This window comes from Grampus griseus (assembly GCF_964374135.1).
Source record: "Grampus griseus genome assembly, chromosome: 2".
In the NCBI taxonomy this organism is placed as follows: Eukaryota; Metazoa; Chordata; class Mammalia; order Artiodactyla; family Delphinidae; genus Grampus; species Grampus griseus.
The window spans coordinates 12825262-12849261 of NC_139018.1; the positions used below are offsets into that span (position 1 = coordinate 12825262).

The 24000-nt window shown below is 53.6% G+C and overlaps 1 protein-coding gene across 1 annotated transcript in view; it reads left to right on the forward strand.

The window, feature by feature from the left end:
• CCDC88C (coiled-coil domain containing 88C) overlaps nucleotides 1–24000 on the forward strand; it is a gene marked incomplete at its 5' end in the record, with an annotated part of 129033 nt that overhangs the window by 56122 nt on the left and 48911 nt on the right. The window contains 8 exons of the mRNA XM_082648383.1: nucleotides 9218–9276; nucleotides 10052–10135; nucleotides 12766–12906; nucleotides 13299–13483; nucleotides 14125–14206; nucleotides 14569–14727; nucleotides 22134–22280; nucleotides 22927–23071. Of these exons, the coding sequence (XP_082504509.1) occupies nucleotides 9218–9276; nucleotides 10052–10135; nucleotides 12766–12906; nucleotides 13299–13483; nucleotides 14125–14206; nucleotides 14569–14727; nucleotides 22134–22280; nucleotides 22927–23071 (1002 nt within the window). The remainder of the gene's footprint in view (nucleotides 1–9217; nucleotides 9277–10051; nucleotides 10136–12765; nucleotides 12907–13298; nucleotides 13484–14124; nucleotides 14207–14568; nucleotides 14728–22133; nucleotides 22281–22926; nucleotides 23072–24000) is intronic.

A 24000-nucleotide genomic window follows, 5' to 3' on the forward strand; every position in this document is an offset into this window, starting at 1 on the left:
CTGTCCTTCTGCACCCATCAGACAAAAAGATGTTCTCTTTTTTCCTACCCTGGATGGGATTCAAGGACGGTTTAGTGAATGTGAGAAAACACTTCACGTACTTTAAAACTCCATCCTCAGCGTCTGCCCTCCTGGCCCCCAATCCCCCCGATTCTCTTATTTCCTGTTTGTACCTCGAATGACCTCTGGATTTCCTCTCTGATTGTGCGTGATTTTATAATCCTCTCCCTGGATACCCGTCTGCGGGGAAGCATCTGTCCAGCGCCTCGTTACTGTAGATGCTGCTTCTTGGAGCCTGGCCTGGGGTCCTGCGGGACCCTGCTCTAACCCTCCCTCGCGTACAGTGGCGTGTAGCAGAAAAGCCTTCCCCGGTGGCTGGACCGTGTGTGGACCCCCAGGACTGGATGTTGTAGGGTGTCCTTTGTCTCGTTTCCAGTTGGCCGAAACGTATCCTTCTCTCCTACCTCACCCCCATTCCTCAGGCAGTGCCCTGGCTTTAATTTCCAAACAGCTGAGCTCTTCTCTCCTCCTGCCCCGCTGCCCACCGGTTCCAGCCACCACCATCCTCCTGGCTAGCACCGGAGTGGCCTTCTGTCTGCCTGCCTCTCTACCTTTGCCCCGTGCTGTCTGTTGCCGTCTGTTCTCAACACAGCAGCTGGTCCTCGTAGAAAGTTAGATTATGTCACTTTTCTCCCTGTGCTGTGCACTGGCTGTTCCCTCTGCCTGGAATGCTTTTCCCAGATACTCACAGGAACAGATCCTTCCAGTCTTTGCTTGCAATATCACCTGCTCGGTGCAGCCCATCCTGATGACCTCCCTGTTTGCAGCTGCGTCCCTCCCTCGTCCTCAGGACTCCCAGTGCTTTTATCCTGCTCTGCCTTCCCTTTCTTCGGCAGGAATCTTGGGGGTTTTTGTTGTTGTTGCCAATGTCTTCTAAGTGTCTGGAGCAGTGCCTGGCACGTAGTAGGTGCCGAGTAAATAGAGCATAAGCGCTGGAGACCCACTTTGTCGTTTCCCTCTCCTGTCCCCACTTCCCTCTTCCATCAAGCTAGTGATCCTTACAGATGTTAACCACATGCTGTCACAGGTACAGCGGTCAAGTGTCAGTGGTCAGGGTCAAGTGAGAGTCGACCTCTGCCCAACACCATGTGTGTGGCTGCCCTAGGCCGGTAATGATGCACTGCAAACGGCCTGCACCCCCATCTTGCCAGCTGTGCATCCATGAAACATATTTACGTGGCTTATCGAAGAGCGTATTCTACATGAGAACCAAGAGATCCCAGTGTCCGCGGCATCTGTAAAATGAGGGAAGGCCTGGGCCAGAACTTCAGGCTCTGGTTTCTCAGCAGCCGGGCCTGTCACTGTGCCACACACACGAAACAGACTAGATTTGTCTGACAGGAAGCCAGGGTGTTAGCAAATTAATTTCTGCAGTGAATCATAGAGCAGTCATGCTGGAAGAGAGCACTGTTTTTTCTTCCAAGGTTTGTATCTAAGTGCAGTTGTGGTTTTCAGACTTGTGAATTGCTGACCACTCCTAAGCTGTTTAGAAAGGAAAGGGTGGAGCCATGTAGGTGTAGAAACCCAGCCCAGAGAGGGGAGGGAACTCATTCAGAGGCACACAGCATGGTGGTGTAAAAGATGTATTTATTACCATAAGTTACGCAGATGGTTGTATATGTGGACAGTCAGCCACTGGTTCCAAGCCGGAGGACCAGCCACTGTCATTATTCTGCCTGGTGTCTCTTGAGTTCTAAATGCCAGGCAAGATTCCTGGGTCCAAGGAGGGGCTGATCCCGTATTCGCAGCCTACAGGGTCCTGTCTGTGAATACAGCTGGAACCTTTGAGGATAGCCTCCCATTCATTGCTGTTTGGTGATCTGGTCCTCGTCCTCAGTTTTTTCTCTCGTGATGGTTACAGAAGGGGCTTGCAGGGACAGAGAAAGCACCTTGAGGAGTCTGAGATTCTGTGCTCCCAGATTCTGTAAATGTCGTTCCTTCACAGCTCTTGCAGACCTCTGTTCTCCGGCTGCTCTGACCAAAGAAACCAGAAGGCCAGTTTCTGACCCTCCCAAATAGAAGACGGGAACGCGCTTGCATCGCTCCTCCTCACAGAGGAGCTCAGCCCGAGCCCCCCTCCAGCTTTCTCTGTCAGATGCCCACCATGGGTGCAGTGGCCATGGAGACGAATAGGCTGTCTCTGTTCAAGGAGCCCCCAGTCTGCGTTGGGGCAGGAGGGGAGGAAAGTGTCCATGACTAGCCTGTTCCAGGGCGAGAAGCAGTGCGAACATGCTTCCCACAGAGTGCAAGGCGGGCAATCAGTTCTGCCTGGGCAGGTCAGGAAGACTTCCTGGAGGAGGCGGTATGCGGCAGGGCCTCAAAGAACCCTCGACAGCAGCAGAGGGAGGTGTCCAGGTGTGACAAGTTCAGAGGAGTGGAAGTGTGCTGGCAGTCCCATGAGGAGCAGCAAGCTCAGGGCACAGGGAGGAAGTCTCTGTCACAGCTGAAGTTTAGGTTTCAAAGGCCAGAGGGAAACGGAACTCCTGAAACTCCTTGGAATTTAATATTTAACCCTCTAGGATTTACTTGCTCTTCTATCAAGGGCGTCCTTGAAGTGCTTCTCGGAACCCACGGAAACCTTCCCTCACTGCACGGCTCTGCCTTTTGATGACGAGCTGCAACCCCTGAGGGCCAGTGCCCCCGGGGGCTGGCTCACCTCCAACCCCGGCACGGGAGAGAGGGCTCCAAGTCTGGTTTATTACAAACGGTCTTCCTGCCGCTGAGATTGTTCTTTTAGAAAGCGGGCGGGCTGCCTTCCCTCCCCTGCCACCTTCCTGCGGCTCTGCCCGCCCCAGTGCCCTGCTTGCCAAGTGACATGGTGGGTTGAGGGTCTGCCGTTAGGTGTTAATGAGTGATTCTTGAGTTCTCTTTCCCAACCCTAAGCTATTTTTTCATTTCTCCTGAATTCTGGTCTTGTTTATATATATGTATAAAACTTTTGTGTTTGCAGAAACCTTAGGTCCTTTAAATGAGGAGGGAAGAAGTAAGTAAATAAAGAAAAGCTAATCTCGCCAGGCATCCGATCCTCTCCGTGCTTCCTGTTTTCTCCTGGAGGGAGCACATTCAGAAAAGCACCCACACGCGATTTCATGTGGCACAGCTTGCGGCCTGCTCCCTTGCTTCTGTGCTGCCTGCTGGATTGAGAAATGAATTCTCCGGTCCCTGTAGAGTGCAGGGGGTTGCCGGGCCCTTGAGCTGAATGCCAGCACTTGGCTCTTCTAGGAACGTGAAAAGCTTGGTTAGCAGCAAGCACAGCGATCGTTAGAGCACGGCCAGATGCCAGCCTTCGGAGCAGGCGCGGGACCTGCCTGGAGACCAGACTTTGTTTGGTCACCTCCTAGTGATGGGCTGTACACAGAGAGGGGGCTCCCCAGCTGCATGACCGTGCATGGCGTCCAGCAGGACTGCTGTCTGTGGCCGTGGCTCCCCGAGGAGGAGGGATGAGCTGTTATTTGTCAAAGGTCTCTGTGTTCACCGATACTATTGGGGCTTTGCATTTTCTGCCTGGTGCGTGGGAGGGACCCTTTCTCGGATCACCTCCTGCCTCTGCCACCGTCTCACCTCCAGCCAGTGCAGACTCTGGGCCGCAAGCTGCATTCTGGGGGTTGCTGCTCCTTTTCTGATCTTCAGTCGTTTGGTGCTAGGGAATGCGTTAGTTCTCAGCTTCTGTGGCCTAGGCAGGCTGGGCTAAGGAGGTATTTTTGACGATGGCGCTGTCTGAGGGGCTTGACGTGGCTGTTGAAGTTGCTCTCTGGGAGTGGCTGCCTTGTGGCATCTGGGCAGAGGTTCTCGTTACCCACACAGGGTGGTGTGAGGGATCCCTGCGGGTGGGGGCAGACTGTGGGGGCGGGGGTGAAGGAGAGACGGTGGGATAACGGGGCCCTGGGTCAGGGTACGCTCTGGAGCCCCCCACATCATTTCAAACGGACGTGTGACTTCGAGCCTGCGAAGTCCACATGTGATAACCATTTGCTGAATGACTAATAAATGGGGGAGTGCCTGGTGGGGGTCACACGGGTAACCGTGTAAGAAATCTAAGTGAGGGTTTCCTAGGAGTCGCTCTCCAGGCTGTGAGGCGGTATGTAGAGGTGCTTGCCTCCCATCCCATGACCTGCGACAGGTATTACGGAGGGTCCCTAAGTGCCCACCCGCCAGGAATTACCGTATACACTGTTCCTCATGGAACCCAAGGTAACCGTGTTAAAATAATGACAGCTTTTCTCAGTGTAAGCAGAGCCCCCAGGAGGGCCCATAGAACTGTGCCCTTGTGGGTGAGTCTTGAGATGTCATTATGCATTGAGGAGAAACAGGGTCACGTTCAGTGCAGTGCTATTTTCAAATCAATGAGAGCCCCATAATCAATCATCCGTATGAAATGACTGGTTTTTAGCTAAGAAACCAGGGAAAGCACAGTGAGTGGTTGACTCCAGCACATAAGTCAGAGGAGAGCAGAATGTAGAATTATTAAGAAAAAAAAATACGCGCACACACACACACACACACACGCACGCACGCATGCACGCACGCACATCTCCATCCCAACACGATTGGAAACTGAAAATGTCTTTTCTCCCTGGGACATGATGCTAACAGTTACCATCAGTCACTCAATCAGCAGACACTGGCTAAAGACCTGCACTGTGGCATTGGGATCAGAAGCTAAACCAGAGAGCCCTGCTCTGGAAGGAAATGTAAATAAGCAATGGCAGTTTCAGGGAGGGGGATGGTAGCGAGTTAGGGGAGAGCAGGTGGTGACCAAATCTCAGTTCTGTGGCTCAGCTTGTCTGAGCCTCCTCTCGTTTGTAACATGGAGCTAATACTGGCCTTTGGGGATTGCTTTGGGGATTAAGTCAAATGATAGCATGTTATATGAAAGTGCTGTAATGGTCTGTAGAGGTGAAGGGCACTTGTGGAGGGCAGGATTAACTCCAGTGGGTCAGTCCTTCCAGGCTGAGAGGGTTAAACCCTCACCCTGGCTGGCGACTCACGGACCGAGGGCCTCTGGGGCTGTGGTCCTCCTGGAAAGGGCTGTTTGCCTTCCTTTGTCTAAATCCCCACCTTGACACCCCAGTGATCGCTTATACACAAGATTGATTTTCTGTATCCAGAGAATGTATGAACATTCAAATGACTGCGTCTTAGAGAATCAAAGAGTAGAGCCAAAAGGACCCCACTGATTGTGTACCAGGCATGGAAGCTGGGTTTTGTTTCATGTGCCAGCTTTCATCGCATGTCAGGCAGTGGCTACATCAGGCAGTGCTGTGTTCAGAAGGATTCTGAGGCCTCCTTCCAGGCTCGGTAAGAAAGTGTTATGATTGACTAGTTATGTCTGCCACAGACTCAAGATCAGAAAGTCAGGAAATTTTCCAATCCTTATCTGATTCAGTCTCCACATTTTAGAGGCTGGTGTACTTTAATTGCCCCACTATATTTCTATCCCCAGGTCCACCTTTATCACACGTGCGGTATCAGTTTCCCTTCTGTTTTGGAAGCTGATTGCTACAAACGTCTGTAGCTTTATGTATAATTTAGGTCAGCCTATATGCGTTCCATTTATGCTAAGAAAGGCTGGAGTGAGTTTCTCTGTGTCAGGACTCCAGGAAGCAGGTAGTAAAGTAAGTAAGTAAGATTTTTCTTAGACTCGACCGTTAGCTCAGGCTGTCATGGATTCCCCCTGGGGTTGTGGGTAGGTGTAAAGGGTGTCTGATGTGTTCGGCCCTCCCCCCTCCATTGGTTGCTTGTGACTCACTAGGTACAGAAATCCCCGTGGCTTCCTACCCCGCCTCCCATTTCTCATGAAAACCCACTTTAATAAGCTGAAGCACAAAGCGTTTATAATTTGACAAGCACTATATTCTCTTGTGTCTAGGCCTTTGCATATGCTATTCCCTGTCCCTGAAGAGGCCCCAGATCTCTCCTCATCCTGGGGTCTCAGCTCAGAAGTCATTTCCTTTAGGAAGCCTTGACTGATCCTTACTGCAAACTAGTCCTTCCTCTGGGTTCCTCTAGAAGTTGCTGGTTTTCTTGGTCTGAGCTCAGAGGACTGTGTTGATTATGGGTATATTCTCAGAAAGTACCCAGCACCTAGTAGGTGCTTGGGAGGGAGCTGTCTGCAGGGTTGTTTCTTCTTTGCCTGTGTAACTGTGTCACTGAGCCGTCCTTGCCAGCAAGGACCCAGTAGAGAGTCTTATGATGTGTTTTCGAACTATTCAGAACCCACAATCTGGTAGATTTTAAAAATAGTAGAAATCCTGAGAGAAATTGGGCATCAGCTTTCCATGAGCAATGAGGGAACTTCTGCTTCTCTCTCTCTCTCTCTCTCTCTCTCTCTCTCTCTCTCTCTCCCCTTTTTTAAGTTTCCTAGGAATTTGTGTAGGGATAAAAAGCACAGGATACATTTGTTATAGCAGGTGTTTTTATTCACTTAGCTTGGTGAGAATGAGCACAGCGCTGCTTCACGTGAATGAAGGCAGAGGTGAATTTCCTAGTGCCCTGTTCACCACCAAAACGCTTACTTTAAATAATTATTCCCTGAACATTTTTCTAAAATGAATTCTCTACTTTTAAAATCCTTTTTCCCCTTCTGTTACAAAACCTAGCAAACTGGAATTCCGTACTTTTCCAGCAGTGCTCTGGACCAGATTTCGTTTTTTCTTGCTCTCTGATGGGTGTAAATGAATGAATGAAGGGATGAAGGAATGACTCACGCTTGTCATTGTGTCTAGCCACAGGATGCTGAGGGAGCAGAGCCCTTCATTCTTTCACTGAACAGCCTCAGACTGTAGTTTTAAGCCCTTGTGCATGTGTGCAGGGTTTCTCGTCTCTTCCTTGCTATCCCATAACCGGCTTATGCCCTCGCTGCTCACAGTGGGCCTTCCTTGTGCTCCTTTCCACTTTTAATTTGCTGTTTTCATCTGCTGTAGGCTGGGAGAGTGGGTCATCAGAGTTGCTCAAGTTATCCAAAGTATGATATAATTAGGTCCTGTGGGGCCTTTGCTGGGAAGAGCACGTAAAGATTCTTCGTGAACTCTGACCTCTGTTTGAGCTGATCCAAGGCCTTTAAAATGCTTTCTTCTTGTGTGTCAGCTCTGCTGGCTACAGCACCAGGTACATGGCCTATGAAAGGTGAATCACTGCAGACGAGGAGCCTGGTGACAGCTGGGAGGGGTCTGTACTTGTTATATCCACCAAAGGGCTTACGAGGGTCCCTTGCCAGTCATCTGGGGACGGACCGTGAAGGGACAGAGGTGAGGACAGCCACCTGGGCTGGCATGAGCACTGTGGCCAGGGGAAGATTTTGGTGAGACTGATTGGAGTTTTTAATACGCTGGTGGGTATGTCCTTTTCTTTTTGTCAGAACTAAAACCATGACTGATCACCACCTCAGCCTTAATAGAGAAGTGAGTCATGGTGGTGTTACACGTATTTATGTCTATGGATTAGAGCCTCTTGGGCAAATAAAAGACCTCAGGTGGGAAAAAAAAATCCATTAAAGTCTTTGAGAATTTTTCAGTTTCAAACATTGATCAAGTTCTATGCTTATTAGCACAGAGAAGGTTTGATCATCATGGGTTGATCTGCAACGCCAGACCCGATTGACTCTTGAGAGTGTGGAATCTGAATGCTCTGCAGGGACCCTTCAGCCACCCAGCCCGTCCCACCCACCTTCAGACTAGGCGGTGGGAAGGGCGATGCCAAGCCCCCAGTTCTGAGACTCGACCATAATAATGTCGTCTCAGGAAAAGCTGTTTTTAGCTATTTCTCAGGTGAGAGATATTAGGATGAACTCACATGTTACTCCATACACGCCTGACACCCAAGGACCCGAAGTGACCCACAGCACTGGTTCTGGGACGTGAGTTTGGTTTTCTGCATCCCGGGTGTCATGGATGAGCCTTGGACCATTTTAGCACAATGTGAGCGGGTGTTGGTAAGCCTTTCAGGAAAACAGTGCTTTTCCTGGCATGTCCCTTCTCCCCCAGAGAGAACAGGAGATTATGAAAAGGGCAGAAAACCGTAGAGCTTCTCACCTGAAGGGCACCCTGCACGTCGCCCAGGCCAGCTGCCTCCCTTTCACAGATGTGGAAACTGAGACTGGGGAACAGAGTACGGCTTGTTCCCGTCACAGGCCTCCTGGTGACCAGCTCAGGTCTGGAGCTCCTGTATCCTGACTCTGTTTATTTAAGTGACTGAAACTGATAAACAGATGAAGACGCATTTGGCCTCAAGCATAATGGAAAAGACACAGTGTAAAATGATGAAATACGATTTTTTGGCCTGAGTGGCAAAGCTGAGAAGGAGTAGTAAAGCCGTGTTGGTCTGGGCACGGGGAAGTGGGACTTACGGTATATTGGTTGTGAGAGAGAAAAATGGCAGAGCCTTTCTGCAGGGCAGTTTGGAAGTAGGAAAAGCTTGAAAGATGAGTTTATCCTGAAGGCAGGAGTCAGCATATCCATAAAGAATTAGCTGTAAGATGTTCTTTGTAGCATCGTTTAGATTAAAATATTGAAAAATCGGATCTCTGGAAAGGGAGTGGTTGAATTTGTTTGTGGCCTTTGTACAAAGTAAGTGTGAGACGATCAAACATGATGTGTGTGTCGTGTCTGGGACTTGCTTCGGGGGATGCTCCAGCCAGACATTGAGAAACAAAGGCGGTGGTGGTGAGGAGGAGGTGGGATAAACGTGCAAAATGCTGGTACCGTGCAGCGGGTGCTGAGCGTGGAGGTTTGCTTTACTCTTCTCCTTCATCTGTTTGAGATCTTGCAGGATGGAAAGGCAAGTTTGTGTCCATTCTTATTTCAGACTCGATTGAGTATTTTCCTGTGGGGACTGTTCTCATCCGTTGTACTTTGCTTACCACACACACTAAAAAGCGATGCTCACGTTCATTAATTATCGTGGAAAGATTTTATGATATATGTGAACGGAAAAGGGCCACAAATAGTTATGAACAGCATTCTCATTTGGTTTAAGAAAAAAACAAACCCATATGGAGAAAACAGATGGAGTGTGTACACCTTAAGTGCATATCGCTGGGTAGAGAGGGTTTTTTTAGCTTATTTGATTTTTTTTTCCCCCTGCAGCAGATATGTATATATCACTAGTGAAAGTTTACAAACAGTTGAGCGTAATTAACTATGTTGCTCTTTTGATTTAGGGAAGAGTATGGAGGAGATTAAGAAGGTGCTGCTGTTGGTGCTGGGCTGTGCTGTTCAGGTAGGGATTGGGCAGGGGGCAGAGACGAGGGCTCTTAGGTTTGGGTTTGTGGAGATAAAACACCCCCTTCGGTGAGGTAGGAGTGCAGCTGCTTTCAGCCCAATAGGATGGAAGGTCGCAGGGTTCCTGCGAGAGACGTGACACCGACTTAGGCGGCAACCATTTCTAGCACCTTGGGCAAGAGGCCAGGTGGGGATCCCTGGGGCCGGGTGCCATTAGCAAATTGTCCCCAGTGTAGGAACATCTAGAGCAAGGATCAGCACACAACCTGTGGGCCAAATTTGACCTGCCACCTATTTTTGTAAATAAAGTTTTAGGGGGACATAGCCATGCTCCTTCCTTTACATATTACCTGTGGCTGCTTTCACACTACACCAGCAGAGCTGAGACCCGTGGCCTGTCCAGTCGAAGATATTTTTTGTTTTACCATCTGGCCCTTTACAGATGAAGTTTACCAAGTGCTGCCCTAAACCAGCTGTTCTTGATCTTTACTTGTTTAAGAATCCCCTGGAAAGCTTGTCTGTGTCCCACCCCCACCCCGGTGTTTTTAAAGACAACCCCCCCCCACAGGTGATTGTGATATAGGTAGTCTGAGCCGCTTCTAGAGAAACCTCAGGTGTGAGGGGCTGGCTGGTAGGAGGGCAGAGCACTCTTGATTATAGGAGAAAAAGCCAGGGTTGGGGTAGGTGTCTCCTTTTGAAACGATTTCTGTGGCTCTGGCGGCCCCAGGTTGCCCTTGTAAAACACTTTCATTAACACTTGTAACCCTCCACAGTGTGAGAGGAAAGAGGAATTTATCGAAAGAATCAAACAGCTGGACATTGAGACACAGGCCGGGATCGTGGCCCATATACAGGAGGTAGGTGGGGAGCTTTGTGGGGCTTAGCCGTGGACCATCGCTCCCATGGCATCCAGCAGGCAGGCCTTCTCCACCAGTGAAAAGTCTAAAGAGCACATCACCCATTAATGATTCTGCTAATTTTAGGTTTCAGACACTACAGGCAAATTGATTCGATTTGGAAAGGTGGCTGTTAGCAAGCTAAAATAAAGTGGCGGCTAAAATGAAAAAAACTTTTTCAGAGACTTCAATCAAGTCTTCTTTTGCCTCTTCTTCTTGCCTAATATGGACTCAGACTATTTTTAAGAGCTGTCAAGTGGTTTAGGCTCAGAATTTGATTTACAGTCCCTGAAAATGTATTCTGGCAAATGTCACCCTGCTTCAAATGGTTGATCCTTGGAGAGAGAGATTCACTGCTTCTGTCAGTGACGTGGCAGAGAAACAGCTGCCGCCCCTTGGGAAGTTAAAAACCAACGAGTCCCAGAAGGGCTGTATCCGGAGACTCGGCCCCCTGGGTGGGGTCAGGAGGGCTCTGCACTAAGGGCAGCCCCTCCGCCCGTTGACTTTGGCAGAGGTGGTATCAACCGAAGGGGTAGTTGCCCTGGAAACCAAGCACCCGCCTGGAAGTTAGTTCCCTGACCTCCACCCCACCCTCCTCCAAAAGAAGCCTTGTACGTTTTAATCATCTTAGGAGCTATGGTTCAGCCTTCCATCTAATGGGACAGATGAGATAAATGCATGAAAAAGACATGAGCAGGAGCACGTAGGAGCAGGTGTGTAACTGGCAGAGGCAGCTGAACACAGAGCTCCCCACGCCGGCTCTGGGGACGGCCTGCTGGGCTCCCGCAGCCGGCTAGGGCACTGTGGGTTGCAGACCCTGAGTCAGGATTTGAAGGAGGAGGTGGATGCAGCGTATGGCAGGTAGAGGGTCCAGCAAAGCCCGTCAGGCTTGTAGGAAATATTCTCAACCATTCGTGTCAGTGACCTGTTAGCCTAAGTACCATTCTGCCTTTTAACTTTCCTCGTGTGTCCGTGTGTTTTGAAGATGTATCTGAGGACTAGGTCCTCGAGACTAGCTAGGTCTGTGCTACTCACTGTCTCCCCTTCCCTGTTCAGCCAGCAGGATATTTTTTTTTAAAAAAGCATGCACCCAAAAAAGAAGCCCGGCGAGATTATCAAGTTCGGTGACTGGCTGTGGGAACAGGACTTCAGAATTAGTTGGGTGCTGCTTTTTTTTTTTTTTTTTTTTTTTTTGCTGTACGCGGACCTCTCGCTGTTGTGGCCTCTCCCGTTGCGGAGCACAAGCTCAGCGGCCATGGCTCACGGGCCCAGCCACTCCGCGGCATGTGGGATCTTCCCGGACCGGGGCAGGAACCCGTGTCCCCTGCGTCGGCAGGCGGACTCTCAACCACTGCGCCACCAGGGAAGCCCAGTTGGGTGCTTCTTAAACATCCAGGTGCCCGGGCCCCACGGGAGATCCATTGAGTCAGAATTGGGAGCAGGACCATAAGCCTTTAATGACAAGCTCCTTGAGTTACTGGTGTGCAGCTGTGCTTGCACCCCTGGACCCCCTTTCCATAGACCTTTCCCAAACACTGGTATGGAGCAGGCCTGGAACCCGGTCTCTCAACCCCAGTTCTGGGCCTTTAGGGTGCCCCGTACAGTGGGGTGAGATTTCTCCTCATTCTTGGAGATTTACTGAATCCCAGCTTTTCTTCGTGAGGGAGGAGAGGTAAGAAAGCAGGTGTCTTTTGAGAAACTGAAGGGCCCTGTCTTTGTTTCTTTGTTTTTAAACTATTCTCTCTCTCCATATACTGCTCTGAAAAACTTAAGAACTTTTTTTGGTGTGCCTCTCTGAGGGGATATCCCTGATTTCTTTTTGTTTTCCCCTGTTGAGGCTTGAGTGTGCTAATACTCACCTTCCCAAACTGGAAGGATGGGGACTCAAAATTTGATCTTCTGCCTCCTCCGGCTGGTCTGGGGGTGTCGGGTTGAGAAGGTCAGGTCGGCAGAGTTGTTGCAGAGGCTGCCCGGTGTAGACGTAGCCATGGGCCTCCGCTCACATCTGATGAAAAGGGAAGATCCAGGAGGTCTTCTGTGGCCTGTGGGGATGAGATACAGGCTTACCTGAAAATTGTTTTAGACGATGAAATATTTCCCCAAAAGTAATGTAAGATCGTTATGCACCCAACATTCCAACATAGGATTTTTAACATTTGCCATATTTGCATTAGATTCTATCTTTTTTTTTAACACATAGTCCCTCTTTGCACCCGTGGCATCCCTAGGACTTACCTTCTTTGTGTTGTAAATTGGTGCTTCCGTAAGCATATCTGAGGGCAGTATATTTTTAGGGAAATACTGTATTATAAGGAGAGCCCTCTGGTATTAAACAAATCCGCGTCCTCTTGGAGCCGATGTTGAGACTGACTTAACACCCGGCCTGACCTGTGCTGGTGGAACTTCGCTGAGGGGCGTCTGCACCCGCTTGAGGAGCCCCCCGCTCTCCACGGAAGATCTGTCAATGAGGGTGAATGACGTCAGGGGACCGGGTCAGCTGTGACCACACCCCCTGGCTGCGGGGTCGGGGAGCTCCCGGAACCCCCGGCCGTGCCCTGCCCACCTCTGCAGCGCCTGACCTGTGCCCGCAGGTGACCCACAACCAGGAGAATGTGTTCGACCTGCAGTGGTTGGAGCTCCCGGACGTGGCCCCGGAGGAGCTGGAGGCCCTGTCGAGGAACATGGTCTTCCACCTCAGGCGGCTCATCGACGAGAGGGACGAGTGCACGGAGGTGCGTCTGCGGGTGGGTGGTGGACTGGCAGGTCTGGGAGGGACGCCTGGGCCCTGGCCACGCGGCCACCCTCCTCGTCCTGACTCTTCGTCTCAAGCCTGCTGCCCCCTGGTCCTGTCTCTCTGGTTCCTGTTGGCGGTGGGAGCCGGGCACTTTCCCTGCAGCCAGCGGTCGCCTCCGAGAGCCCCGCGGGAAGGCATTTAGTCGTTCATCGAACGTGGAGCTCAGAGACCCTCCTCGTTCACGTGCTCCTTTTGACATCCCGTTACTCCTGCTGCCTCCTGGTTTCTCAGTCTCGGCCGACGCCTCTCATTTCCTTCTGGTCCGCTGACCGCTGTGCCCCAAGTTCGGGTGCAAGCGCTCCTTCCCTTCCCCCGCCCGCCCCGCTGCAGCTGATCGTGGACCTCACCCAGGAGCGGGACTACCTCCAGGCCCAGCACCCGCCCAGCCCCCTCAAGTCCTCCAGCGCCGAGTCCACCCCGAGCCCCACCAGCAGCCTCTCCAGCGAGGACAAGCAGCACCTGGCCGTGGAGCTGGCGGACACCAAGGCCAGGCTGCGCCGCGTCAGGCAGGAGCTGTGAGTCCTCCGGTCAGCTGGGCTGTTGGTTCTGCTCTTGCACTGTGTGTCACAAACACCCGTTTCTAGCATGTGTGGTGCAGCAGACAGGAGAGCTCTGACTTGGGCCCTATAGAGTTAGCTGGGCTCCGCCCTGAGCGCCATCGGCGACCCTTCCCGGGCCTGTGCCGGGAGGGGTTCTACCAGGTCTCTAGGGCTCAGGCCGTCTGGGCTTAGATGACCACCCACTGGTATGGTTTTTGGCTGGAGGGAGGATGTGGCTGGCCCCCGTCTGGTGAGCCGTCCCCATTGCCCGCAGCTGGTGAATATGCCACTTTGCCCATCACCTCGGCAGCTGCCCGCCTCCACCTCGTCACCAGTGGGCCCTGCTGCCTGCCTGGCAGTGAAGCGGTGTCACTGCAGCTGGAGTCTCCTTACCCCTGTTCCCCCAGAGGGAAGCCCGCGGCCCAGTGGACGCAGTTTGAGGGTGGGCATTGAAAAGTTAAAAATGGAAAAGACTTTGAGTCAGGAACGTTTCTGCAAGCCCCACGTGCCGTTCCCCTCCTCATCCCCAGAAGCGCAGTTCCCTTTCCTTTTCCTGCTGGGGGCTTGCAGGGTGGCGGGCAGGCCCCTTCACCACACTCGCTCCGAATTGCCCCCAGGGAGGAGAAGACAGAGCAGCTTGTGGACACCAGGCATGAGGTAGATCAGCTGGTGCTGGAGCTGCAGAAAGTCAAGCAGGAGGTGAGCGGGGAGGCCTGTCTGTGTGTCCGCGTGTGTCGAGGGGACGGGGTGGGGCGGGGCTGGGGCTCCCCGGTAGCTGTGGCCCAGGGGTTCGGGCATGCAGCAGGGGGAGCTTCCAGCAAAGGCTTCTGTTTCCTTCCCGCTCAAAGTAACACTGCCCGAGAGTCGGTTGTCCTGAGAACGGCTGAGGGGGTGACTGTTTCTTAGTGACAACGAGTGGGGACCCCACGCGGTGGCCTGCACGTGGAGCCCCTCGGCCACCGAGATGTCCTGGAAACGCTGCGCTTCAGAGACTTGGCCCCCTCTTCCCTCCCCAGAGGGGTGCCCTAAGCTAGGCTCCCCTGTCTCTGCCTGTCTCCCAGAATATCCAGCTGGCGGCTGACGCCCGGTCTGCTCGTGCCTATCGCGACGAGCTCGATGCCCTGAGGGAGAAGGCGAACCGTGTGGAGAGGCTAGAGATGGAGCTGGTGCGCTGCCGGGAGAAGCTGCACGACGTGGACTTCTACAAGGCCCGCATGGAGGTACGCGCCCAGCCTCCGGGGGGATGCAGGGGAGGGTGTCGGGGCTGAAGGGGGCACAGAGGCCAGGATCCAGGTGGGGTCACTGATGCTTTGCCCACCAATCCTGACTGCCTCGCATCAGCTGCAGGTTCCTGGACTCTCCTTTCTGAGAAATGAGGTGTTTTGCCCCCGTTGCCAGTCTTGGGGTTTGGAGATGGGTTTAACGAGCGGGGTGAGATCAGGATGTCAGGACATACTGAGTGGCCTGTTTGACGGTAAGAAATAACCCCCAAGTCTCTTCTCGCCACCTAGGTGGCTTTTGAAGGGGTTGAACACAGGTCGCGGGGACCCTGGTGTTGCCCTCTCCCTGCTCAAGGCCTCCTGCCGAGCTGCTGGCAGGCGTGCGTGGGGACGGCTGTTTGGCCCTGACATGCTCCCCCCCAGCTCCTGCCCCGATGTAGACGGGCCCTGGGGCCCCTGGGCTGGGCGGAGGTGGGATGGGGAAGGCTGTGCTCCAGGGCCCGTGAGTTCCTCAGACCTACTTAAGGAGTGTTTGTTCCCTGAGGAATGTTAGTGGCACATTGGAGTCAGTGCATCGTCCTTGCAAACCACCTGCAGACGTGCCATCCGCCCTGCTTAGCCAGAGGCTTCGTGTGGACCTCGAGCCCTGAGGGCAGGGCCTGGGTCCTACCCGACTACCCGGGGAAGAAGCATGAGTTTTTGTCTCTTCTGGAACAAGACAGTGTTAGATGTGACGGGCAGTAGGGCAGAGAGAGGAGCACGGCCGTGCTCTCGAGCTCGTTCACGGCTGTGGACAGCCGCCATGCAGGGGCGCTCCTCTGCATACAGGGGGGGTGACAGGCAGCGCAGGTGCCCTCCCCCGGAGCCTGTCCAGTCTCACCGCTGAGAAACAGCTGCCTGTCACAGAAGGAAGAATGCATTAGTGCCACGTGGGAGGAAAGGGAAAGGACGGGGATTCAGGGCGAGGGCGAGGTTAATTTTGGTTAGAATAATACGGAACACAAATTTCCATGTTTTGTTTTTAAACTTCTGGTGGCTTTCATGTGGGTCCTAGTCTAGTTTACATAAGGATTAAAACAGCAAGGAGAGGAGAGCGGCGTGGGCACCCCTAGGTACAGAGGGACTATGTGGGGTGGATGCACGGAGTGGTCCTTGACTTGCTTTTGCAGAGCATGGTCGCACCTCACTGCTGTCAGGGCACAGGGGTTGCTGTCCAGAGGGCCGCGTGGGAGGAGGACAAAGGCAGAAAGGTTGCCTGGGAGATTCCTGTTGTCCCATGTTGTGTTATTGTCTGAAATTCCCAACACTGAGAACAGGTGCATTGGTGCCGTGTGTGTCCTGGGTAAAGATAAGGTGGGCCTGTCTCTGCTCCTCTCTGGGAGTTACAGCTTCCTGGTCTGTGCTGGCTCTGAAAGAAACAGTAGTCTGAGATGCAGAGACATAGCAGGGCACGGTCCTAGCTGCCACACCAACTTGGTGGGTGTTGGGCAAGTGTTGTCCCCATCTGTGAAAGGAGGAGTGGTCTGGGCGTCTCTGAGACCCTTGTGCCCTGGCGTCTCATGACACAGGAGCACGTTTCCAATGAGCTTACGCTAGCGAGCTGCTCTCCACAGAGATGGGGGCCCCTGGAACCAATCCATGCAGTGATTGCTGGGTTGTTGGCAAGGCAGTCAGGAGCTGGGTTAATGGTCAGTCCTGGGGTGCGGTGCACACACACATCCCATTCTTATGATATCCCCCCGCAGTGCCCAGGTTCAGGAGGGGAGATGGGCTACGGTTTGGTCTGCCCTGCCCATCCGGCTGGGCCTGGGGAATGGGGCCCCAGCTCGACTTCCGCCCTGGCCAAGCCCCTCTGACCCCAGGCAGGGTCGCTCACCTGTGCTCTGGGGTTCCAGCAGCTCTCCCCACAGAGTGCAGTTCGTGAAGTCAGAAACTACATCTCTGTCATCTTCAGCAGGGGGAGGTGCTCAAGATACATTTGTTGACTTGAGTCCCATGCTTAGGTTCCTCAGGATGCTCTCACCTTTAATTTTTTTTTCCACCTTTAATTAAAAAGAAAATCAAACCCTTCCCACTCTCCCCCGACCCTCTCGAGCTACCCCGGTCCCTCTCCGAGCCTGTCTGAAAGGAGAGAACACCAGCTGTGTCCTTCATTGCCTCACCTTCTAACCCAGTCCTCCAGGTCTGCCTCTCCCTCTGCTCTCCTGAAACCATGCTTGAGAATCAGGGTCCACGACTCCTGTGCCGGTCCAGTGGGCACTTCCCAGCCTCCCTCACCCACCCTCTCTGTGGGCTTGGACACCACCACCCTCCGCCCCTCACTCACCTGGCTTTCCTGAGTCCCGAACTTCATCTTCTTGGGCCCATGCGGGTGGTGGTCACCTTGCTCTGCGTCTACCATCTGGCCTTCCTCCATGACGTCTTCTCTGCCTCCTGCCCCTTCTTTAGCTGGCACGTACGGACTAACAGGTCCCAAATCTTCATCTCTGGGCTGGGCTTCTCCCGCACTCCAGACCTCAGTCTGTCTCAAGGTCAGCGTGTCCACATCCAGTGTCCCTCCCTCCCTCCAACCCGCCCATGCTGTCTCTAGACTGGACTCACCGTCCACCGAGGCAGGTGCTCAAGCCAGAGCCAGCTCGGCCTTGATTCTCCTTTCTTCTCCCCCCTCTCCCGCAGCCCCAGGTGCTGTCCCTCTTCCAGAGCCCATTTCCCCACCTCCCAGCCTGTCCCTGGCCGAGGCGGACGTTCGGAGAGTGAGTCCCAGTGCCCGGCCGGCCTTCTCCATTGTTGCTTGTTCCCATTATTCCAGTGCCTGCGCAGGAATAACATTATTTTTATTCCAGAATGCCCTCCACACGCATCTGAGTTGGCCGTTCTGCCCCCGCCTCTTCTCGTTCACACCTGCCTGGGCTGCTGCCAGAGTGGCCTTTCTAAGAACTCCTCAGGCACCTCCCCGTTGCTCTTGGGATAAAGTCCACACTCCACCCCTTCTTCTGACACCCACTCTGGCCCCCGTGGAACTCTCGGCTCCGGCCAAACCGAGTCCCCTTCAGGTCCGCTGGTGCCCCCTGAGGCCCCTCGGCCCAGCGCCTCTCCCTGACACAGGGAGGGCCGGTGAGGGGTGGGCAGGCCACACTCTGCGGGCTGCATCCCCAGCCCCGCCCCCCATTCCTTTAGGCCCCTTCTTACCCCCAGGCAGACTCATCGCGTGGTGTCGTCATGATGCATCCCCTGTTTCCCACCCACACTGGCAGCTCCTTGAAGACAGGATCTGTGCCTTCCTGACCTTGAGTCTGAGTCCCTTGGTGCCCACATTGTCCAGCTCAGAGATGGCCAAACTACCATCAGTCCCGGAGCGGTGTCTGCCCCACCATCAGCTCTTTTTTTTTTTTTTTAAATATTTATTTATTAAACAACCCATACATTGTTAGTATAGACATCATGCAAGGTTAAAACATACTCAAACATCAAGATCCACATTCAGGGCTTCCCTGGTGGCGCAGTGGTTGAGAGTCCGCCTGCCGATGCAGGGGATGCAGGCTCGTGCCCCAGTCCGGGAGGGTCCCACGTGGCGCGGAGCGGCTGGGCCCGTGAGCCATGGCCACTGGCCCTGAGTGTCTGGAACCTGTGCTCCGCAGCGGGAGAGGCCACGGCAGTGAGAGGCCCGCGTAAGTTCTAGAGGCTGGAAGTCTGGGGTCTAGGTGCCAGGGTGGTTGGGCTCTGGTGAGAGCTCTCTTCTTGGCTTGCAGATGGTTGCTTTCTTGTTGTGTCCTCACATAGCAGAGAAAGAGAAAGAGGAAGAGGAGTAAGAGAGAAAAAGAGAGAGAGAGAGCCATCAGCTCTTATAAGTAAAGTGTTACTGGAACACAGCTACGCCTGGCCATTCACACAGCCCGTGGCTGCTGTTGAACTGTGCCTGCAGAGCTGAGTAGTCGTGACAGACTTAGGACCCGAGAAGCCAGAAATATTTACTCTCTGGCCCTTTACAGACCCATGATCTCGCCCACGGTAGGTGCAGTGAGGTTTTAAATGAGCAGCAATAACTGTGTGTTTATGCAGCTTCTTCCACACACCAGGAACTAACTGTGCTAAGCTCAAACCGTATCATCACATTGAAGCCTCCTGGCGGCCTGGTGAGGTTGAGTAGCCAGCGTCTAGGTCCTCTCCTTTTTTCAGATAACAAAACTGAGAAGAAATTAATGACTTGCCCAGCATCGCAGTCGGTGAAGAGGTGGACCAGGGTGGTGTTGAAATGCCTCTCTCCACCTCTGGGACCCCAGCCTTGCCAAGGAAGGAGGAAATAAAAGGGGTGGGGTCACGCAGACAGAAGGGGTGCAGGAGAGGGGAGCTGGGGGAGCGGGTGACGGCGGCCACTGCCTCAGACGCCATGGGGGCTAGAGGGACGCCCAGCCTCAGGCAGTTCATGTCAGCACCTGGGCATCACATTGTAAGCCGAGAATGTTGAAATGCAGGGAACCAAGATCACCTTGAGCAGGGAGACCTCTGTTCCCACTTGGGACTCTGTGTTTCCTAATGACTTTTAAGGAGTTTTGATAAAATTCAGTAGAAGGAGAAGTTAGAGCAGGGCAGACCTGATGCTTGGTTTATGGTTCAGTCCACCACGCTCCTCAAATCAGAAGTTTAAAAGCAGGCTGGTGCTCTATGAAGCTTAAGGGGCTGCAGCAGAACCAGACGGAGGTTAGCGAGGGGCTTGGGTGCTGTGGTCCCAAGTGCAGTGGGCAGGAACCCGTTGTTTCTTTGGTTCTATCCCACCTCCTGGAGTTTGGTGCTTTTGTTAGCCTGTCGCTTGGTGACGCTCAGTGAGTGCTGCCCTGAACAGTGTCTCACGGGGTGGGGGCGTGACAGGATGGTGATAACAGCAGCCGACCTGCTTACTGGGCTCGGGCCCTGTGCAGGACTACTTCACGTGCGTTATCGCCTCTGATCCGCCCTCAGCCCTGTTTTCGTGCCCAGCAGAGGACGAGGGATCGGTGGTTGAGAGACATGCGTTTGCTTCAGGCGCCACGGCTGGTAGCGCACGTGGCTGATGGGGGACCGGAGCCATCGGCCCACTTTCCCAGTCACTGCTCCTGGTCATCACGTAGACGAGCAGGGGCAGCTCTCCAGCCACTTGGGGACCAGCTGTCAGGCCTGGCCTGTGATTTCCTGAACGTGGCCCCTTAGCTGTTTGCCGGGCTGGGTCAGGCCTTTACGTAGCCACCTGACTCAGTTGGGGTCAGGTCCTCAGCGGCGGGCTGGCCTCGGGCAGCTGCCCAGAGGCGAGGAGGCGGGCGTCTCCCCGGGGGCCGAGCCCTGGGCTTACTGCGTGAGCTTGGGCTCACTTTCTTGCAGATCTGGCTTCTCGCTTCTGAGGCAGTAAGGTGTGCAAGGCTGGTTATTTCTGTTGCCTAATATATGGTGGAAGTTGATACCACCAGAAAATTGAGATGTTTATGAATAGTACTGATGGTTAGAAGTCATCCTACCCAGTGCTGTATTCTGCTTCTGGTCACGCTTGTCTGTCCCTGCCTGTTGGAAATCTCTGAGGCCTTCAAGGCCCACCTCGCATGCCACCTGTGATTCCCCCTCACGGCATGATTCAGCTGACAGGTGTTCATTGAACACTTCCGTGAGGCCCGCAAGAGAAGTGGAATATCCTGCCCCCAGGGGTTCACAGTCTGGGGGAGAAGGACAGGCCAGCTCACCATTGCCTCACAGCATACCCAGGGTGCTCTGGGAGCCCAAGTACCTGACTCAGCAGGTGGGACAGAGAGAATCTGCCACCACTTCTCAGAGGGGCCAACTCAGGCTGGGCTTTGGAGGTTGAATAGGAGTTGGTCATGAGGATGAAGGGGTGGCCTGTGCTGTGAGAGCTCAGGGCTGGGAGTGCTGGTGTGTAGACCTGTTGGAATGCCAGGTGAGAACAGTGGGGATGGGACGGTTGCCAGAGAGGGGGGACCAGGTCTTCTTCCTGCTTGAAACCCCTCTGTTTGCTGTGGCTCACACTGTTATTGATAGTCTGGGCCTCTTATCCACACGTGCCCCTTGAGGATGGGCTGCAGGCAGCTTGAGGGCGGTGGAGAGAACACAGGTCTGGAACTCTCTGGCCCAGCTTCGAGTCCCAGCTTCACCCCTTGCTGGCTTTGTGACTTTGGGCTTATTCCTTAATTTACCCAAATCAGCCTCTTCCTCCGTAGGAAGGCACTGTTCCTACCTCCCCCAAGGGCCATTGTGGAGAGTGAGTGGGGCAGGGACAGGGAGTGCCTAGTGCAGGGCCAGCCACATAGCGGACGTCATCTCCAGCAGAGAGAGGGCGCCCAGGGAATTTAGAATTTCAATGATTATACCTTTTACGGCTGCCGGACTTTGATCAGAACTATGTCCGCTGACCGGAAGGCTTGCAGTTTTCCCTCTACCAAGTATCTTGGATTCTGGCCTTTGCAGGGCGAATGAACGGGTGGTGGATAAGCAGAGCTCCCCGCCCAGCTCCCAGCTGTTAGAACCCAGAAGCGGGGCAAGCCTTAGAACACTGCCCACCGGGAGAAACGGACACGTTCCCCTGTGTGCATGTTCACCAGCTGAAGGCATTCAGGGGAATCTCAGTCCCCCAGAGATGCTGAGTGGTGCTGGAAGGACTCTGGGGAGAGGAGAAACCGAGAAGCCCCTTAACCGGTGCGGGGTGGGGGGTGGGGAGCAGAGATGAGGTGAAAGATTGGAATCCCTTGTGTGTGCTGGGCTGCATGCACAGGACCAAGAGCTCCTCGGACCCCTTGCCTGTGAGGGACCCTGCAAGGGAACAGCCATCATACTCTACACCCAGCACGTGCCGGGCACACAGGAGGCCTAGGGACTTATTTATGGGGTTCACAGTCTTAAAGACCCTGTTTCCAGGACATCGCTGAGAACTGTTGTTTTTCCAAGAGTATGTATGTAAAATGTTCAGATACGAGCTGTGCATTGAATGAAAGCTTGTCTGAGTAGCTGTTTTTCCCCAAGACCCTGATCAGTGGAATGAGTGTTGAACTGAGAGGACTAGACTCAGTCCTTGAGCCTGGGACAGACTCTTAGCCCCACCCCTTCCTTGTTGAGGAAATGGAGGCTCAGCGCGGTCCCGGATCTGTCGGTGGAGTCCACTCGTCCGACCAGACCAGGTCACAGATGTCACGTGCCTTTGCACTGTGGCCGGCATAGGAAAAGTTACCTTCCCGGATTTAAATATTTTCTTTCAGTCGAGAAAGTCCATTTGGCCTGACCCGATGAAAAAGGTGGAGGTGCTCAAAAGTGGAGACAGAACTCTCGCAGCTGCAGCCCTATCCCTGGATTGTTTGTTCTGGTCTCGGAGCTCTGTCGTCCTGAACCAGGTGTCTTTATCTGATGGTGCTCATGTCTTTTTTTTTGCTGCCCAGGAGCTGAGAGAAGATAATATCATTTTAATTGAAACCAAGGCCATGCTGGAGGAACAGCTGACTGCCGCTCGAGCCCGGGGCGATAAAGTGCATGAGCTGGAGAAAGAGAACCTGCAGCTGAAATCAAAGCTTCACGACCTGGAATTGGTATTGCAGGCTGTTGTCGCTCAGATCTGTCTAAACAGATTGGGGAGGTTTCGGGTTTGTGCTGCGCCCCTCTCTGGCTTTTCCGTCACTGGGTTTGGTGCCACTGCCGACACAGTGACTCGCTGACTGCAGAGAGTAGCTCGCCCAGCTCAGCGGGTTCGGGTGGGCACCACTGAACGCCTACAGACGGGTAGGACGGTACCTCTGGGTTGCTTTTCTGTACAGATGAGCTAACGTGTGTGTCTTCTGCAAGCAGGGTCTCTGCTGGCTTTTACGGTGTGGGCTGAGCTGTGATTTGTGAGTTTCTTTACAGGCTTCTCAAGGCTTGTTAGGTTCCCTAGAGCCTCGAAGCCACCTGTCACCATGGTACTTGCTCTAAAGCTCTGGGCCATAAGTCACTTAGTTCAGACAGCGTTCAGTTAGAGACCTTGGCTCTCTTATCACCTCCGTTGCCAGTCAAGGTATCTTTCAGTGGCTGTAACTCTCACAGCTGGGCCCCGTGTTGGACTCGTTTCTGTGCAGGGAAGTGAGCAGGTGCCTGGGGTCCCTTCATCCTCGAGGAATGAGGGTGAATGCACGGGGGCCGGGGCATGTCCAGAGGGGCCCCCCCGGCCACGTTCTCACTCCGTCCTTCTTCCTGCGCTAGGACCGGGACATGGATAAGAAGCGAATAGAGGAGCTGCTGGAAGAGAACATGGCCCTCGAGATTGCGCAGAAGCAGAGCATGAATGAATCCGCCCACCTCGGCTGGGAGCTGGAGCAGCTGTCCAAGAACGCAGACCTGTCCGACGGTAGGTAGCGCCCGGTGCCGGGGAGCCAGCCTGGCTGAGGCCGCTTCCTCATCCACGGAGCGGAGCCCTCAGCTCTGTATCTTCCATGTCAGGCCATCCATTCACCCCAAGTAAGTAGGATTTCCTTCAAGTGCCATTTGGAACTGTTTCATTACCCTTCTCCCCAAGGAGAACATGAGGGGTCTGGCAGCCTTGATGTCAGGACATGAAACACAAATCAAGTGTTGCCAGGTTTCCCAGTTCCCATATGGACGGTCCCAGGAGCTTCCAGATTACAGCACGCTGACACCGGAGGGCATCGTGGGCCTGTCTGTGGACGGTTGAAAGCTCTGGATGGCAGGAGACGTCCCCAGTGGTCACTAATCCCCACTAGAAATGTACCTTGGGCATTATTTCCTCCATTCATTTGCATAATTGGGCAAGACGGATGCAGTCTGTTCTCTGTCTCTCTGGGTGGGAGCTGCTAAGAGGCTGCTTCTCACAGGACCCAGGCCTCTTCTTTTCCCTCCTATGCTTGCACCGCTGCCCCTGCGCAGACAGATGGGGTGTCGGCCAGGGGAAAGTGGGTGGGGCAGCAGTCAGCACCGCAGCAGGAAGCTTTGGCGCCCAGCAAACAATAAGCCAGTTCCTGTGTTCAGAAATAGCACACGTGCCCCCGATAGTGCGAGTTATTGTTTAGTTAGAGCTGGACAGAGCGAGGTAGGGCTTTTGGCTGGTTTGGGGGCTGCTTTTTCAGTTCTGATAAACACCCCCTCAAATAATGGCAAGGTCGTTGAGTGTAGCTGGAAACCTCTTCTCTTCGAGGGGTCCCATCAGTTCCAGACAAAAAAATCAGCTTATTAAACTGCTCATCTCTGAGGGAAGTTAGTCGTATCTGTGCTTCGGTGCCCGCACACTGTGCTGGGGGCCGAGGGTGGGGTCACTCTGAT